Below are 18,411 nucleotides of genomic sequence, written 5' to 3'. Positions count from 1 at the left end.
GGGCAGAATTTTTCTCTGATAATGCCCCATATGATGTGCAAGACTGCTTGAGGCCATGGCCAGCAGGGTATCCTTCCACTTTAGAGACCCAGCCTGAAGCATTGCCTTTAGGGCAGCCAGTGCTGCTGGCACACTTGTCAGCATGAGACCTCCTCTGAAAGCAGGAGTGTCAGCAATGCTGACACCAATACAGCTGCAGCCTTCACTTCAGGGCTGAGCAGGGGACCAAGGTATCTGCCCGCTCTGGCCTCTCTAGCTGGCAATGGATGGCAGGTGAGTGGAGCTCAGCTCTGGAGACAAATTCACCTTCACAATCAGTCCCTTGGAGTCCACCATCCAAATTTTTTTGAGGGCATCTTCTCGTGAAACTCCTTCCTTTTCCATGGCCATGAGGATGAGATGACCTATGCCCATTGCAGCCTGGAACACAGTATAGAAACACTTCATTGGGATATTGTCATCTTTTGGGGGAAGATTTTGAATGAGAGGTGGATCAGTGCAGTGCTGGGGTTGGATCATCCCCCAGCACTGCACAAAGCAGGGAGACTTTCTGTTGTACAGTGCCAAGGCATGGGGCTGATTTTAGCTTTGTAGGTGCTGCCATAAATCAAAACCCTCACAATCATTCAGCAGAGCACGTTGCAGGTGAGGCTGAAGAAGCAGAGGTGGTACCTTGACAAGCAAGGATGTCTCCATAATTTAAACCAGCTGCTGCAGGGGAGGAAGAGAGGCAGACACTTAAAAATGCTGGTGGCAATGCCAGTACAGAGGAACTCAAATCCAAGTGGGAGTGCTGCATCTGAAATACGGCCATGAGGAAAGTCTTCTCCCATTCCTGCCTGGGAAAGCAGCCCTGGATATTCTGTGTGTTTGTGGTCCTCTAGCCATGCCCCTTCTTCCCAGATGGGGACTAACAAGGCAGGAGAGACTTGGTACCACAGAGATGGTGACCAGCACAGACATATCTGGCAGCAGGGGTGGAGAGACAGAGAGAATCTTTGTCTCAGTGAGGGATAGACAAGTAACAACAGACCTTCCCAAAGTCTCACAGGTGGGTGAGAGCTGAGACAAGTCCATGGACTAAACACCTTTAGTCCATGGACCAGGCTTTGGAGGGTTCTTCTCTCTTTGAGCAAGGTGCCATACAGGCGACCGGGCTTCTGCCATGGAGCACTATGACTGGCTCCAGATAGAAAGGTTGAGTTCTTACAGTTCTTTGAGTCTGAGTCCTTTGGATTCTGCTGCTAAAGAAATTCTGGTTTACCCTAGACATCAACCCTGAGAACTCAAACCAGCCTCCTTCATATTCCTGCCTCATAAGGAACCTAAAGGTACTTAAAGCCCCACGGACACATGGGCAGCCTCAGAGTATCCACAGAGTCTGGCCCACAGGAGTCGTGGGCCAAAAAATCACTGACAGATTGTTGGTAACTTCCACACAGCAGCAAAATCCACCTGTAGAGCCCAGTCCTGCCCAGTGACAAGGAACCTGCTTCTGTGCTTCAGCCTCATGAAGCCAAGCCTTGCAGGAAGTTTCAAAGGCGACTTTTCTCTCTCTAAATTTGAAGATGGAGCATATTAAGGTATAAGCTCAGGAACATTCCTACCTCTCCAGCTCCCTGGAAAACAAACTTATGGTCAGAGAGCTTGTTCTTTGTGATCCTTAAGGCTGCAATGAGGCCAGCGACTGCAACAGATGCTGTGCCTGAAAGAGAGAAACACCATGAGATGGACATCCTGGCAAATGCACTGTCTGCCTTGCAGAGGTACTGTCAGAAACCTTGTGGTAGGAATCATTCTCTTAGATTCTGTCACTGAAGGATCAGAGTGCCTTCCCTATGCTGAAATACAATATTGACATTCAAATTCTCCTGCAAGGCTGGAGAACACAAATTTTCCTCCATGTAGAGTCAAAGGGACACCAAATCCTAGAATGTCAGAGGAAGTTGATACCTAACTTGCAAGGGTTTAAGATGCACCTGACTTCCCTATGGTCACATAAGACCCCTGTAGCAGAGCAGTGGTTTCAACTTGGGTCCCCTTGCCAAAAAATCCTCTGTGATTATGGAATTACCATCCTCTTCTCCTGTTTACCTTCACAGCCCAGCATCACCATTTTTTTACCTCTCTAACACCCTGGTACCCTGACTCCCAGCCATCACATCCTGCTGCTAAACATTAAGAAATCATTGAGAACAGGATTTGGTCTCAGATTAGTGAGGAACAATGCAGTAAATGGAGCAGAGTCCTGCTGTTACAGCCACTGTGATATCTACAGCTTGCCATGCATTAAGGGGGGCAAATGTCCAGACTGAATAACCTGCCTTTACCCCACATAGCTCACACAAATCCATGCAACATTCATCTAATGTCCTGTCCCAGGTGAAAAAATATGGTGGAAATAAATAAGGCACAAACCAATAAGGATTCAGGCACTGGCAGTATCTCAGCTCATCTGGGCAAGCACGATGCAACATTAAAGGGGACCTGGGAGTGAAGGTAGAAGTTTGATAACAGAATATGGAAAGTTGGAAGGACGCTTAAGGATCATAAAGTCGACTAATATTCTTCCTTAACATTTGAAAGAATATCAGTTTGGACATGCCCTGATCTATTCCCAGCTTTTCCCTAGAATTTTAATCTGTTCCCAGCTCTAGTGGTGGTCTCTCCATTCTCATCTTTAGAAGCTTTGTGAGGAATCAGGGAGACTTGATAGTAACAAGTAATGAGTCTTGTGACAAGTAATGGTCATGGCTGGGGCAGGCAGTGACCACTTTTAGTCTAATACACCTGATTTCAGCAAATTTCCAGAATTTCCTATTTTGCTGCTCATGTAATCAGCCAGTGGTTCAGGGTTTTAAGTAGCCAGTGCTTCACTGAGGTTCTCTGCAGGGTCCTTAGGGCCTGGGGTGCTGCAAGGCATTAGGAACCAGCAGCTCCTGAGCAGACACGAGCACGAGCAGTGACACCAGCAGATGGAGCTGCCCCCTCTCTGAAGGACCCACAAAACAAATTCAGCTTTACCTGCTCCTTTTCTTTGGTGCAAAAGCCACAGACAAGCTAGGAATCTGCTGGTATATAACTGGGGAATTATTCACACTCTTATAATTTCCTAGCAAGCAGGAAATATAGTGGAAGCACAAGTACTCTGTCAAAGAAGTACTTTTATTGACACAACTTACCTTGTTTAGGGAACCTATATACACTACTCTGACAAAGGAAATCTTTATAGGCCAGACCAGAAGGATTTGTCAGTACAATGTGAAACATTTTGTGATTGCAACTCAGATGAATTTTGCTCTCCAAAAGCTAATAATCATCCTCTCTTAAGAACGATTCTGGTTTAGCAGAGGTGACAGCAGCCACACTTCTGCAACAGACATGGTGCCCACACTGGCACAGTGGTACAGAATGGCAGCATCACTTCATAGAAGCACAGAGTAGTTTGGGTTGGAAGGGACCTCAAAAACCATCTAGTTCCAACTCCCCTGACACAAGCAGGGACATCTTCCACTAGATCAGGTTGTTCCAAGCTCCATCCAACCTGTCCTTGAACACTTCCAGGGATGAGACATCCATGACTTCATGAGGGCACTGCAAGCATTCACGCCTTAAACACGAAACAGACTAGACTGATGGTTGTTAACTTTGTATGCTTCTTTTTTGCAATGAATCACTTGAGACATGGATGAATTCCCTTCATCAGCTCAGAAAAGCTTTTACCATTACATTTTCAGACCCAGATCATCTGAGCTCAGTCAGTTTAAAAGGGAGTTGATAGGGAGGGAACCAGCCACTGAACACCTTGTTGCTTCAGTATTAACATGTCACACAACTGAAGGAAGTGCACAAAGGATTTCCTCTTGCTCCTCCTGCACTACATCTCTGCCTTCTAATGCTCTCTTTAGAGTAGTGTATTTGCCTGGTGAAATTCCACTGGACTGGGAAAATTACAGAGGAAGATAATGAACGTCCAGGAAATTTAAAAGAACACTGGAAAATTGCCTTGTTTTTAGATTTTGTGTTTTATGGGTGTCACATAACCAGTCCATGCTCATTCTCTGTGTTAGGGTGAGTCTGTAATCAGCAGAACCGCTTGGCTTGCCATGACAGATGCTGAGGATGGGACTCTGAACAAACATGTATGATCCTGCTTATGCTAAAGCAGCCACCTGAACTGGGTCAAACGAAATAAACCCTAGAAAAGCCACTACCACCACATGTTTTTTAGAGAGACAAGGTAACTGAAATACATGTAGGCACTTCTGCTGCAGACATCTAATCTGTGCAGGAAGAGATTCCGCTCTGTAAGTCTGAGCTGCAAAGAAATGGGAAGAGACCAGGGTCCCCAGCTGTCAGCAATGCCAAGCTTGTGACATGCAGTAGAGTATGAACATCTGTGTGTACACTCACACATGTTCACACACTACCTCCAAGGCTTACTTTGCACAGAAATCCCCAAATCCCTCTGTGGGCAGGAGAGGGGAACTGATCAAAGTCAAAAAACCAGAAGTGAAACCATTACAGTGTGGTGGTGTAAGTGTCAGGTCATAGCATTAGCAGTGATAGATGCCTGGAAAGTATTGAAAAGACTGAAATGTAACTGGAGAAATATCTTGTTTCTCTTGGTCCTGACCCAGGCAGAACTGCTTTATACCCTGCAATTGTCAAGAAGTCTGATGGGACAAATGCTGGTATTTGCAAACCCATTTAAGTGGGAAATGCTCTTGAGAGATTTCAACAGAGGGAGGTACTTGAGGTACTTTTAAAAGGTGTCACTAGCAAGAATTTGACAAGTGGTGTGTATGGAAAGAAAGGGGGCAGACTCAGTCTGCAGAGCAGAGACCTGTGGGACTGGGTGTGCCATTACTCATCCCCTGCACTTGCACTGCAGCTTTGACTAACAGCAGGGCTCTGTTCAGCTCTGCCACTCCTAATCCTCCTCTCTTGTTCCAATGTGTTTCTAATCCCTCCAGTCTCCCAAACTGCATCTCACCCCCATTACTCAAGTAATAAAGTTACTGTACCTTGGCCTTAGCTCAATATATTTATTTGATAATTACAGTTTCTGAGCACAGAACAACGGAGTATCTCTGTGGAGAAGGGTTCACAGCTGGTTCATGTAAAGAACTGGCTAATCATCATGCTTCAGTTCTAAAAGAATCACAAAGTCAGGCTGGGGCAAGGAACTCCTCAGCATGGCAAGAAAAAACCAGCCATCCTTCAACACGTTGGTCTATCTGTTTTCCAAAGAGAATGAGTGCTGCTATTGCAGATAACTCCTTCCTAAGTAATTAGCAAGAGCCAGCTTGGCTGGTCTGTATCTGAGGTGAGATATGGAGGGATACAGAGAGAAGAAAGGAAAGTTCTTGCAAACTGTCCTATCTATCCAAGACTTAAAGTGAGTGTTAAACTTGGAATCACAAAATAGCAGGCAGACCTCGGGACCTCTCTGGGAAGTCCACAGCGTACAACCAGTACATTTAGAACTAAGGCACAGTCAGAAACATGGCCATCGCTGCAAGAATCAATTTCTGACACTCAGGCACATTCAGAATATTGTAAAATATTAAGGAAAAACCCTGTGGGGTTGATGTTCCATTTGTACTACTGCAAGTGAGAACAAGCCCCAGTAGGTGTCAGTGGAGATACACTGGAGCATAAGCTAAGAAAGGATCTGCTCCCCAGCATCGCATGGGAAAGGCTGCAGCAGAGAGGACCCCATTCCCGGGGGCCTGACCCTTCCTCAGAGAGGGGAGAGGGGGCAGAGGGGGGAGCAGCTCTGCACTGGAGTGACAGGAAGCACTGCACGAGTCTCCGGGGAAAGCGCTGCCCAGTGCTGAGGACAAGGCTGTGCCTGGCTGCCAGCAGCCAGTGGCTAAGCAGGGAACATGGGGGAAAGCATGGACCATGGGGGTGCTTGGGGGCAGGAGTCCTCTCATGCTGATGGCTGGCACTGCCCTGTCACCTGTCCTGGAGGCCTGACTGAGCTGAGCATCACCACCATGCTGAGTCCTTCCAATAGCAGCAGCAATGGGAACGTGCAGCCACACCACCGCCAGTTTCTTCACACAACATCTGTATGAGTGATTCCTCCTTCTCCACAGTACACTGGTGGAAAAGATGACCAAATTCAACCTGAGCTTTTATTTTTCGCTCTTGACCTGCCTGCTTACATTTCGCCCTGTCAAAACCATGCCAATATGAGGGCCCGGGGAACAGCAAACTCTAGTTTAACAGCTCCAGCAAAGGGCAGCCAAGGAAATATATCTAAATTTATGGATGAGGAGGAAGCCTAGGGCTTTTCCAAATTCTGGTTCCCATTAACTCCCTGCAGCAGTTCCACCCATTACTGGAAAGCAGAGTGGAGCTTGTCCAGATCCACTCTAAATGCATACTCAAAAGTCAAACACAACAAAGCTGGAGCAGAAAACTGCCACAGTGTTTGCAGCTCAAGGTCTTCCCCTCCATGGCTGTGGGCTGGTGTTACCCTTCCCCAGAGGGCCTCTGTAAGACATTAAGAAAATAAACTTAGAAATGGTGCAGAGTTAGTCAACAAGAAGAGCAGTAAAATGCAAAGCATTGATGCACAGGGATGGAACTTGCTCTCTGAAGGGTCACCCAGAATTGCTGGTGGCATGGAGAAGGGCTGTCTGACGATGGAGGCCATCTCTAGGTTCCTGCTTTTAATCTTTCCACTGTAAAGTGCTTGAACTGTACTGTGCATACCCTTAATGATGGGTTCTGACCATGGCAGCAGTGCCCTCCCTCCTGCCTGTAGGGTGCCAGCCTGCACCCGCTATGCTCACGCAGGCTGAGCCCCCTCGTGTGCCCACATGGGCAGAGGCTGTCAGGCAGCTGCCTGCACTCTGCAAGAATCCATCCCCATCCCCATCACAGCACTGGGCACTGCTGCACACCAACAAGCTGAACCAGGTCAGAGCACAGCCCTTTCTTCCGTCCCTTTTGCCTCCTTAGCCTGGACTTAAAAGATGACAGACAGCTTAACACAGAGGGGACCTGTGCTGTTCTTCAGTGCAGAGGAGGACTTGGCAGTGGCATCCAGTGAATGAGATACACAGCAAACAAGAAAAGCAGGAAAAGAAAGGGAAACAAATGCCACAATTCCCAAAAGTGACAGAAGATGAGGGCCTGATCTTTAGAGTGCTGCATGGATAAGCCCAAGAAACTGAGGCCCGTTTACAGCCTGCAGTCCACACTGTCCTCACCTGCCTTGTGAAGCAGTCAATGTGTGAATGCAACACAAACCCTGTAAGAGCTGGCCCTTACAGCCTCTTCTGCTGTGGAGCACAGCGGGTCCAGAGGGACTGTTAATAGTGCACCTCTGGAGGACTGAGAACACCTCCACATCTATCTCCAGGCTGGGTAAATCCCCAGGGAAAGCGTGCTGCTCAGGAGCTGCCTGGCAAGACATTGCCTGCTTTGTTCCACAGTACGGTCCTGTCCCGCACTCCCTTCCTATTGTGCTTCCCCCTCCTTAGCTTCCTGTGATAATTACCCATGCATTTGCCACGCCAGCTGAAACAACAAAGTAAGATACTGTACCATTTTAATCTGCTGAAATTAGTTACTGCTGAGCCAAGAACTCTCACTTTGCCTGCTTCTCACAGCACATGGAAACGTGCCTGTGAAACAGGCCTCCTTTGCACATGATTGATTTCCAGCTTGCCCAAGTGTTTGAAGCTGCTCAGATTTGTGACACTGGAGTCAGCCTGTTCCCAGCCTCAGCTGAGATCTGGAGCACTGTTGCTTCAGGCCAGGCACTGCTTCCTGAAGTGTCTTGGGAAGGTTATGGAAAGGTTATCTGCTAGGATAATGAGAAAAGGTGGCTGGTGGGTCAAGAGATATTTTGAGGATCATCAGCAGTCACACATCCTACAACCAAGGGGAATCCTTGCTGTAATGACATGGAAAAGACTCAGAAGTGTTCTGTGAAAGGGGGGACCCTGAGCATTGCCCGCAGGCTACTTCAGATTACAGGCTCTCTGCTTTTGTGCACTGTTCTCTTTGCCCTGCCTGTATGTGTGGAAAACTTTTGAATGACATGATCCAGCACAATTAATTAAATAACACATTAAAGATTTATTCATTTTTTCTGGAATTCTGTCTAAACTTGCAGAACTACTGCTGTTCAGTACTGAGCAAACACCTCAAGAGGCAGCTAAGTTGGTCAGGTATGATTTGCCTTGGGAGAGCCATACTGTTCTCATTCACCTTCATGTTCCTAGGTGTGCTTCCAGAAGACTTGCTTTGTCATCCCCAGACACTGTGGTTAGGCTAGCTGGGCTAAAATTCCTTGGATCTTTCTTTTTGCCTTTCCTAGAGATAGGTGTGACATTTGTCTTTTTTTTCAGGAATTAGGATCTCCTCAATTACCATAACCTTTTAAAGAGTGACTTTGTAATGCTGTTGGCCACATATCTAAGATGAATTCTTAGATGCATCTCATCAGGTCTCATGGACTTTGTCTCTTGAACAATCCCTGCTAAATAGGCAGAAGTCCATGGAGATGCTGTAATTTTGCATGCCTGAAGTTCTCATCATGGAAATAGAACTCTGGATGTTTTCCTTGATCTGCATGAGGCCTTTGACATAATCTCCCAAAACATCCTTGTAGCCAAACTGGAGAGGTACAGACTGAAAAAGTGGGTGAAAAAGTGGCTGGGCTGGTAGGCTCAAATGTTTGTGGTCTGGTACAAAGAGGCCAATGCTATTTAAGTTCTCATAACAATCTGGATTATTAAACAGAGTGCATGTCCATAAAGTTCACGGATGATTACAAGCTGGGGATAGTGAATGACACAGTGGTGGTATGACAGTCATTCAGGGATCTCAGCAGGCTGGAGAAATGGGCTCAGGGAAACCTCGTGAGGGTCAGCAAAGGCAAATGCTAAGTCCTAAAGCTTTGCAGAAGAAAACTTTGGGATCATGATGGACACCAAGTGGAAGATGAGCCAGCAATAAGCCCTTGTGACACAGAAGGCCAACAGGCTGCTAGACTGTGTCAACAGTAGGTCAAAAAAAGTGATAATTTTTTCTATTTCAGTACTTTTGAGGTCATCCCTAGACAAGCACATCCCATTTGGGGCTTTCAGCACAATGACAAACTGGAGCAAGTCCAGAGGAGGGACACAAATATGACCAGGGTTTACAAAAAGGACTGAGGAGCTTGGGTTTGAAAGGGCTGGAGAAGACTAAGAGGATATCTAATTTCTGTTTACAAGCACTGGCTGGAGTGTTTGTAAAGAGGCCAGATTCTTCTCAGAGCTGTACAAAAAAACGATGAGGGGCAATGAACACAAATTGCATGTTACAAAATTCCAATTAGATATTAGGGAAAAGACACACAGGAAAGATGAGAAAACTTTGGAACAGGTAGTGAAAAGAGATTGGGAAGCCTGTATATACTGCAAAGTATTTGGCTGGACAAGGCTCTGAGGAACCTGAAATAATATAAAACTTGGATCTAAGTTTAAAATCATCCTTTATTTGAGTGAGGACTAGCTGATGTCCAGAGGACCCTTCCAAACTAATGCCTTCAATGGCTTTATGTCATTTCTTGTATGAAGCAGGAATCCAGAGATGCCTGCTTCAAGGATTCACCAGACTTGACAACTTTGAGAGACTTTTAAGTTGTCTACTTTCTGTTTAACACTGTGAACAACTAAGTGGAGCAAAGTTAGAGGAGGAAGAGAAAGAGCAGGAGCTAAAGCCTTCTCATGTACCTCTAATCTTCTGTGCTTCAGAGCCTGCCCTTGTACTTTACTGGGAAAAAGGAAGAAGTGACAATCAATTTTCTCCCTCGGAGCTGTAATTGAAGCTGTTGCCCCTTGCATGAACCCAGACAGAGCTGGGAAAGGACTGATGTCATCACCCCCTTAGCGGAAGGAGAAGCACTCCCTCAATAGGAGCTCCCACACACGGGCACTGTGAGCCAGCTCCTGCCTAGACCCCAGGCTGATGGCTTTCAGAATAAGCAATCACCTCGTCCCAGTTGGTGGTACTTGGCAGGAATCCCACCCAGCATCAGCAGGCTGGCTCCAACTGGAAGGGTCTGAGTCACCTTCATTCTCTGGGGTTAGGATGGATTTGGAAATACAGTAATTTGTAGGACCAAAAAAAAAAAAAGTTTTAAAAAAGTAGGTATTAATATTTTAAACTGTTTTTCATTTTGTGTAGGCCCTGGGGCAGCAACAGGGAGGCCTAAAGGATCTTAAGGGAAGCAATTTATACCTTTTTTCCTCATCTCACCTGGGTGTGTATGTGTAGGCACACTGCATCCAGAGTCCCACAAACCAATGGTCAATGAGTTTAATACTATAGCTCAGGCCTCATCTACCTTGCACTGCTTGTGCCTAAGATGTGTTTTTAATTCAACATACTTAAAACATTGCCAGCTCAGAAGTTGGAATAATTCAGGTTTCAGAAGGTCTGTTCCTGTCTTGCTTGAGTAAAATTAATCAGGCCTGCATTAAGAAGGCTTTGTATAATTCTCATTAATCATTTAAACACCACTTACATTGAAGTCTAATACTTTTTTAAGTAGGTGAGTTATGAAAGATCATCACATTAGAAAAGAGAGAGTCTAAGGTAAACCCAAAGAACAGGAGAGTGTAAGTGAGAAAATGCCACTTCCTACCTTTTCCATACCATCTGAGGACACAGAGGGATATATTAGAGTGGGTAAATCAGACTACTCATCCCAGATTCAACTCTTTTATCCCTGACATGATTCCAAGACAGAGTTAACTGAGTAGATCCACGTTACTTCAGCATTCCAAAGGTCCTCAAAACAGATTTCTGACTACAACCCTAGCTTGGATTTCCCTTTTCTTTCTGACAGCTCCATAAAAAAGCCTAAACAGGTGCTTGCTTACTTCGACTCATTGCTTGTTGTGCAAAAGTTCAGCAGGATTTCTTTATTATCTACTACTGAGAAACCAGTGCCAGCAAAATGCTTTATTTGAGAATATAACCATGTTTTATTACAAAGAGGTAAAATCCTACTCTTTCAAAAGGCAGGAGTTCAAAGAATTTTTGGGGGACTTGACATCTCCTATGCACTGTGACATGCATCTAACTGGGCAGAATCAGATAAGGTCCATTTTATGACAATACTGTTTTACAGCATCCCCCTGGATTTGGTTTGCTGCTCTGGGGCAGTCATTACCAGGAATTGTCTGAGGTATTCAGCTATGACCTACGGCCAAAAGAAAACAATAAAAAATAGTCTGCTGCTTCCCACTCAGAATATGCAGTTTAGCTTTAATATTCTCTTTTTCTTCTGTTATTGAAGAAACCTTTCAAACTCACCAAGAAACCTTTGCCATTCACTCCAGTTCTGCCAAGAAAACCTACATCCAGGACCCTGATGTGGGATTTGCCACAGCACCTGGCCTCTTTTTGACTGCTGAGTCCCCTTCCACTTTCAGAGAGAGCAACTAATCCAAAAGAAATCTGTACAACATTGGCTTCTTATTATGGCCTTCACCTGCCCATCTTCATAAAAGTCTGAGTGCTTGGTTCCCCCTTTCAATACTTCAATTCAAAAATGAATTGAATTGAATCCTGGGTTTTCTCTTCCTGTGCTTCTTTCTTCACTGGAAGAGAGAGGGGGTGGCAAGAACACCTGATGAGTCTCCTTGTACAGGAGTATCCATGTGCCATTCCCTGAAATGCCTTTAGCTTGTGTGCTTCTAAACCCTCTTCATGAAAATGTCTTTGAGGAGGTCCATGCATCCCACTACACCAACCACATTTCCCCAAACCAGGATCTTACTCCTTGTGTCAGATAGGAAGAAGCTGCTATACACATTGCCAAATATTGTTAGATAAGCAGCAGATGCAGAAACAGCACTGGAAAGTTTGCTCACAAAAGAACCAGCATTGTGTGAAAAATAACACTGATGTTTCTTTCAGTCTCTTTCAAGTACAAGTGAGGATGAGCCCAACTGACTGCAAATAATTAAATCAAACATTGGAAATTTCTGCATGTTTCAAGCAGGACTAGACAAAAGAAAAGATGAAGGGACTCAGAGGAGAACTGGTTGTTTGTAGACACTTGGGAAGATCTTGTCCCTGTCAAATGGGCAAACAGCCCTTCCGAAGGTTTAAAGCAAAGTCAGCATCAGACTGGGATGCAGAATGCATCCCTGTGGGCACTGAGCAATCCTCTCAGGGCCTGGAGACCTGTTTGCTATAACCCCAGCTTTGCTGCTGTCACTTCTCTGTGACACTGGAAGAGTTATGTTAAGCACGCTAGGGGAGAACAGATCTGTTCTCAGATTACTGCAGAGTTAGCATCCACAGAGAGGAAAGAAGCTGTTTACCTTTATTTTTGTGCATGTAGTAAAGAGTTTAACAATAGAGGGAAAATGCCAGGATCAGCTAATCACCACCTGGCTCATGAAAACGGAAAGCCTTGCATAACTGTTGAAACGTCATCATTGTTTTAGCTAAATTATAGAAAATTAATGGAACTCTCTAAGTTACCTGCATAATCTAAAGCATATGATCCATTTTCTCCCTTGAATATTTCTTCAATGAACAGCTAAACTCCTAAAAACAATGGAGACTCACTTTTCAACTCAGATGGCTGAGCTTTTGTTTATATTTTAAATGCTTCTGTATAAACTCTAAAATTTGTCAGACATCTGACTACTGTATAATAAACAGTCTTGTGATATTAACCACCGCCTCTCATGACAAGGTGAAGGTTAAATTTGATTTTCCTAGCAGTACTCACCCTGAATATCATCATTGAATGTACAGTATCTGTTGCGGTATTTATTGAGGAGACGAAAAGCATTAGCATTGGCAAAATCTTCAAACTGGATCAGACAATTCATGCCATACCTGCAAGTTAAAGGGCAATTTAAAATGGATAAATATATTTATACAACATAGGACAAGATACACACCTGTAACCAAGGCAATGTAGCTAGACACTGTAGTGCAGAAATAAAAGTATCACAACAGAAATGCAGCACAGCAACAGCAAACAGGATCACACCCATCCCAAGGTCCACAAACTGAGAAATGTGGAGTCACCAGGACACCAGGATTAAATTGCATTCATAATTCAAGGGGCTTCTTAATATGTGTACTTATATACCTATATGTACATACATCTTTGGACTTTTGGTATGAGAAATTTTCAGTGGTGAATTTGCAGAGGAGCTTCTCAAAGCAAAGGATAACAGCTGCCACACTGCATCACAGCAAATCTGACTGCAAAGGGACAACAGTTAAAGGGACACCACCAGGGGCCCACTTCAACTGAAGGTGGCCAAGAAATGAGAAAAAAATCTGCTTGGAGGATCCCATGGAGTGAGTGTTTCACGGTGGGACTGAGTGGTTCAAGGTGTGATTTCACAGCCACACTTCTGTGCGTTAGAAATGTTTTTCTCCACTGAGTTGTTTAGCAGGAAACCAGCAGGCAATGACAGCTAGTGACCTGTAGAGTGAAAAGGCAGGAAATAATTGCAAACTTTCCATAATTGTCCAGTAATTTCCAGTAATTTCAAGAAGTGTGCAGTTTATAAACTGGGTAATATTCAGACTGGTCCACATGTATACACATTCAGCAAGTTTGTATGACTCTTAAGCTGCATAAAAGCTTTGCAAATAAAATCTAAAAGGGCCATAATTACTTGTTTCTCATACATCAATGTGATAGGGCTGTGAGAGAAACTCAGGGAATGAGTAATGCAACTATTAGTAACCTCTGGGCTGCAGGCAGGTGAAGGAGCTCTAAATAGCTGCACTTTGTTAGACATAGCATCACCTTACATATCTTCTATTCAGATTTTCCTCCTTTGCCACTGAAATCTGAGGTAGAACACCCCCGCTTTAGTGTAGAAACGGATACTGGATAAAACATTCTCCATTTGAGAACTGAGACTTCTGTCATGAAAAAGCCTTTTCATGGCACTCACAGTGTGGGCAGTCAGACTCTCCTAGAAAGGCCTTGAATTTTTTATTATTATTATTTTCCATTTCAGTGATATCTGTCAGTAAGGAGACAAGGATAAGCACATGCATTATGCTCCTTTATTTTTCCATCCTGAGAATCTCTCACTTGATAAACCCCTGGTCTCACAAAGGGACAAGTGTTGGCTCTAACACTTGCTTCCCGTTCTCTGTGTTTGCTTTTAGAAAAGGACCACAATGGGGACAGAGCTCTTAGTAGGGCCTGTAGCAACAGGAGTTGGTAACAATTTTAAACTAAAAGAGGGTGAATTCAAACTAGATGTAAGGAAAATATTTTTTATAGCGAGGGTGTTTAAAGACTGACACTGTCAGTCAGAGAGGTGGTGGATGCCCCATCCCTGGTAACATTCAGGGTAAGGGTTAGATGGGGCTCTGAGCAACCTGGTCTGGTTGAAGATCAGCTTACTAATGGATGTTCCTCTTATTCATCATTTGGATGTGTAAGGAAAATACGGCTAAGAGGGAGGTTGACACAGCATCCAGAACATCTGCCAAAATCTCACAGCAAATAATTGGCAAATTTTTATGCAACTTCAGTTGCTATAGAAACTATTTATCTAACACCAGTCTTATTTATTGGTATCACAAGGAAGTAACATTACTGACTTGCTTAACAAAATCAGTGACCTCAGCCAGCATTAATGTACATGTGACCAGCTCTGTGAGCTCCTTCCTCACTTCCCATTTGTGGTCTGCAGCAGGGGACAGTGCACAAGTTACTTCTATTTTCATCTTTGATATCTTTTTATTAAGCAGAGCACAAAAGAAGAATGGTAGCCCATGAACACTTCATTTCTCTTTCTGCCCCTCAGTATGACAGGACAGTGCTATAGTGCATGCTCCTCTCACTAAGGTATTTTTTGAAGATGGTTTCTTTTTCACTGCCACACATTTACTGAGCTTTTTGAAGTATGAACTCCATTTTTGAGCTTATGTGGGCCTTTGAATAATGTGAAAACTAAAGTTTTCATTCATAAAGAACACAAATTGGTCATGGTAAGACCCAATGACTGGATGCTTTAAATGAAAGAACCAAGTATTTAGGATTCACAGCTAAAGATCGGAATCTCAGATCATGATCTTTGTCCTCAAGCGCTTATAACTTCACCTTACTGAAGTTTTGAGAGAAATTTAAAGAACTTGTGCTACCCAAAGTCACTGAAATTAGAAATCTGCCAGTTGATCTTGCTGCCCTTTTCTAGTGGTACTTTGGCAGCTGCGTGCTGTGCTCCATCCAAGGGTGACCAGAGCAGGTTAAGGATGAACTTAACAAGGAGTTTGAACAAACCAGCTGCTGGGGCCACGTGCAGTAAGATCTTTGTGAGCATCAACATTATGAGTCAGTTCTACTATCCCCTACAGCCAGCATCTCAATATTTGTGTAATTCTTTTCATCCCAAAGGAATTAAGAGCTTTCTACAAAGAATGTTTGGGTTGCACCCAAAAGTAAAATGTAGCCAACTTGGGACTGGAGCACAGAAGTCCTTTAATATGCAACAATGCTAAGAAAAGGTCCAGCTCAGGTAAGAAGGTGGAGAATACTTGGTACAGCAAAGGAAAAGGGTGTCCCGAGAGCTGCTACATGTATTGGAATCCAGCCAATAAAACGCAGTGCAGAATGGGATTTCTTTTACTGCCTTTACATAACTAAAAGGTGGTTGTGTAATGCCCAGCTGTGTATTGCCCAGCTGGACAAGTCTGACTGCCCTCTCAGACCATGGAGAGAAAGGGCATATCCAGAGCAACTTCTTTCAACTAGTCTGAGTGAAAAATGGAAGTAGATAACATCTCTGGAGATGCCTCTTTCTTCAGAGTGTCTATGAAGGCAGACTAAGATGAACAACCTAAATTTAGATATATAACTTTAGACATCTAAATTAGGAGAAGTAATCTAATATTATCTAATTATCACAGTTGGGAAGATCTCATTGGGAGCATCTTAAATATATAAATATATGTCATGCAGCTTAGGTCACTGGCTTATCACCCTTTCACTGCAATACTATGCTGCCCTTCAATGTTTGCAATTTCTTTGTTGATGTCTGCAGAAACCAAGTGGTCCCCTGTCAGCAAGCACAGAAGTACTTGATGAAGTGAATTACACTGGCCAGCTTCCCCCCATCATAGTGTTTTAAAACGAAAACTGATTTTGCAAAATTGTGTTTAATTGGAAACACTGTATTTCCCGCTAAGAAATCAAAATTAATGAATTCCTTCAGAGGAGTAATTTTTAGTGAGGATTTTGTTGAACCTTCTGTTCTGTTTAATATGAGACATCTGATATGAATGCAGTCCCAGTTAGTACTCACATATTTGCTGTCTGCAGGTGCAGGATGCCTTTTAATAGAAAAAGTGTTCATAAAGTGAGTATTTCAACAAGGATTTCTGAAGATCCCTTCCAAGACATCTAAATATTCTTAAATTTGAAGCAAGAATTGCTGCTGGCCCTGCAGAGAGATATTCAAAACTGCTGTGATAGGAAGAGACTCTTGAGGTCAGCCTGCTTGGCTTGTTGTCAGTTCTCATAGATTCTTCCACTGATCCATGTGACTCATCTCCTAACTTTCAGCTGAGAGCCCTGAAGGAGATTTGGAAGCAGATCAGCAGGTCACATCAGGACTGAATGTTTTCCAGTCCAGGAAAGGCACAGCCAGCTAAGGTTGGCTCTCTCCAGCAATCCCATCCTGACTGTCAATGATTCATCTTCTCTAGAGCATTCTATGATCTTCTTGGCATGGGACATGAGTAGTTAAACAGCCAGGATCTGACTGCCTTTATCTAAAAGAAAAGCTTAAATGTACACTATCTGGATTTCAGACTGACAAGGTACATAGAAACCGAGCAAGTGCCATGGCCAGTGTGGTTTCTCCCATTTCTCAGTTCTTTATCTCCCTTTCAAAAAAGGGAAAGTTGCATTTTTGAATGGTTTTGGGCTCAAAGTGTTGCCATTCCTCTTGAGCACACTGCAGTTTGCATGTTGTGGGATCTCTGCAGTTCTATGTCTCCTTGTGGAACTGGAACTTTCCCCTCAGCATGAGTCATTCTTACATCTGTAGGCTGTCAAGAAGGATCCTTGGACAGAGGTGTTTTTGAAAAAATTCAGACATGCTGAAACTTGTAACTGGTTGCACTGCAAGAGGCATTATTTAATACTGTCACCATGTCTCCTGTTGGCTGCCAGACCACCATCTGGGGGATTCTGTTCTTTGCCACCTCTGGAATTAATTTACCCATTTTATAGAATTGGAAACAAAAAGATACACTTTGTCCATTCTTGCTCTTCCAAAAATATTCACCAGTCTTTCAGGCAAAGATTATATTGCTGTCTTATTAGTTTGCTTATTTCATGGTTTTGTGCCACAAATAATTATGACCCAAATTCTGGCTCTCATATCTTGCAAAAATCTTCTTGTGAAAATAGCCTCGCTGGGAAATGCTTTATAGAATGATCCCATACACTCATTTTAGTCCAATCTCCAGCCTTTGCCTAGCAAACAGTACTTCCAATAAAACAATACACTATTGATTAAAATAATAGTACAAACTGTCACCCTAATGAAGGATGACTCTAGATGATGTTAAATACATATAATAAGCCTTTTGTAAAAATTATCACCTGAAAATATGTATTAAGAATTGATCCCTTTTCCTGGGAAACCCACAAACATAGGATTCATGCTTTGTTTATGGCTGTATTGTTGCTCTGGTACTGTTACCATCCACCTAGATCTACACAGAACCCCACGGCTGTGCCAAAAGAAAAGATGCTCTCAGCAAAGTCTGTATCCCCTGCAGAGAATGGTACACATTTCCCTTGGATGACCACCTGGAACAAGTGGAGGAACAAAAATGTGGAACAAAAGACCATGAATCCCAGAAAAGCAGCAATGATTACATTGCTTTTAGATTCATTATTCAAGAGACTTCTCAGTTGCCTAAACAATCTCAATATGCAATTTTCTCTTTCATCCTCTTTTGTATGTACCTCTTTGAGTTCATTCAGACTCATTATAAGCCATGAGGTCAGAGAGGAAAAAATTAATGAGGCAGCAGTTACCATTTGAGAAGCATCTGACCAAAACTGCCCAAGTCAGAACTTCAAGGGTGGCCTGAGGACCTGTGCAGTGCCTTTGCTGACCAGTATCAAAAGGGGTTTTTTTTTGACAATGAAGAGGGAATATAATACATTCTTACATGCATGCATGCAAAAAAAAAACAAAAAAAAAAGGATTTGCAAGAAGATCCTGTTCCTTTATGGAAAGAATTGTAAGAAAGAAGTTCCAATCCTTGTCTGAATTTAAAATTTTACAGCACTGTTTTCAGCCATTCATGATGCAAGGAATCCGCTTTGAGGAGCTGCAACTCCTTTCCATAGTCTTAGATAAAACCAGGCTGGGG

The 18,411-nt window shown here is 43.6% G+C and overlaps 1 protein-coding gene across 2 annotated transcripts in view; it reads right to left on the bottom strand.

Annotated features, from left to right (window-relative positions):
- Positions 1 to 18,411, bottom strand: part of ME3 (malic enzyme 3) — a 117,262-nt gene that overhangs the window by 4,244 nt on the left and 94,607 nt on the right. For both annotated transcript variants that reach the window (XM_058019318.1, XM_058019319.1), the window contains exons 7-9: positions 12,767 to 12,876; positions 1,608 to 1,705; positions 307 to 420 (exon numbers count right to left, since the gene is read on the bottom strand). In XM_058019318.1, coding sequence (XP_057875301.1) covers positions 307 to 420; positions 1,608 to 1,705; positions 12,767 to 12,876 — 322 coding nt within the window. The remainder of the gene's footprint in view (positions 1 to 306; positions 421 to 1,607; positions 1,706 to 12,766; positions 12,877 to 18,411) is intronic.

Source organism: Melospiza georgiana, chromosome 2 (assembly GCF_028018845.1).
Source record: "Melospiza georgiana isolate bMelGeo1 chromosome 2, bMelGeo1.pri, whole genome shotgun sequence".
In the NCBI taxonomy this organism is placed as follows: domain Eukaryota; kingdom Metazoa; phylum Chordata; class Aves; order Passeriformes; family Passerellidae; genus Melospiza; species Melospiza georgiana.
This window is presented reverse-complemented; position numbering and strand designations above follow the sequence as displayed.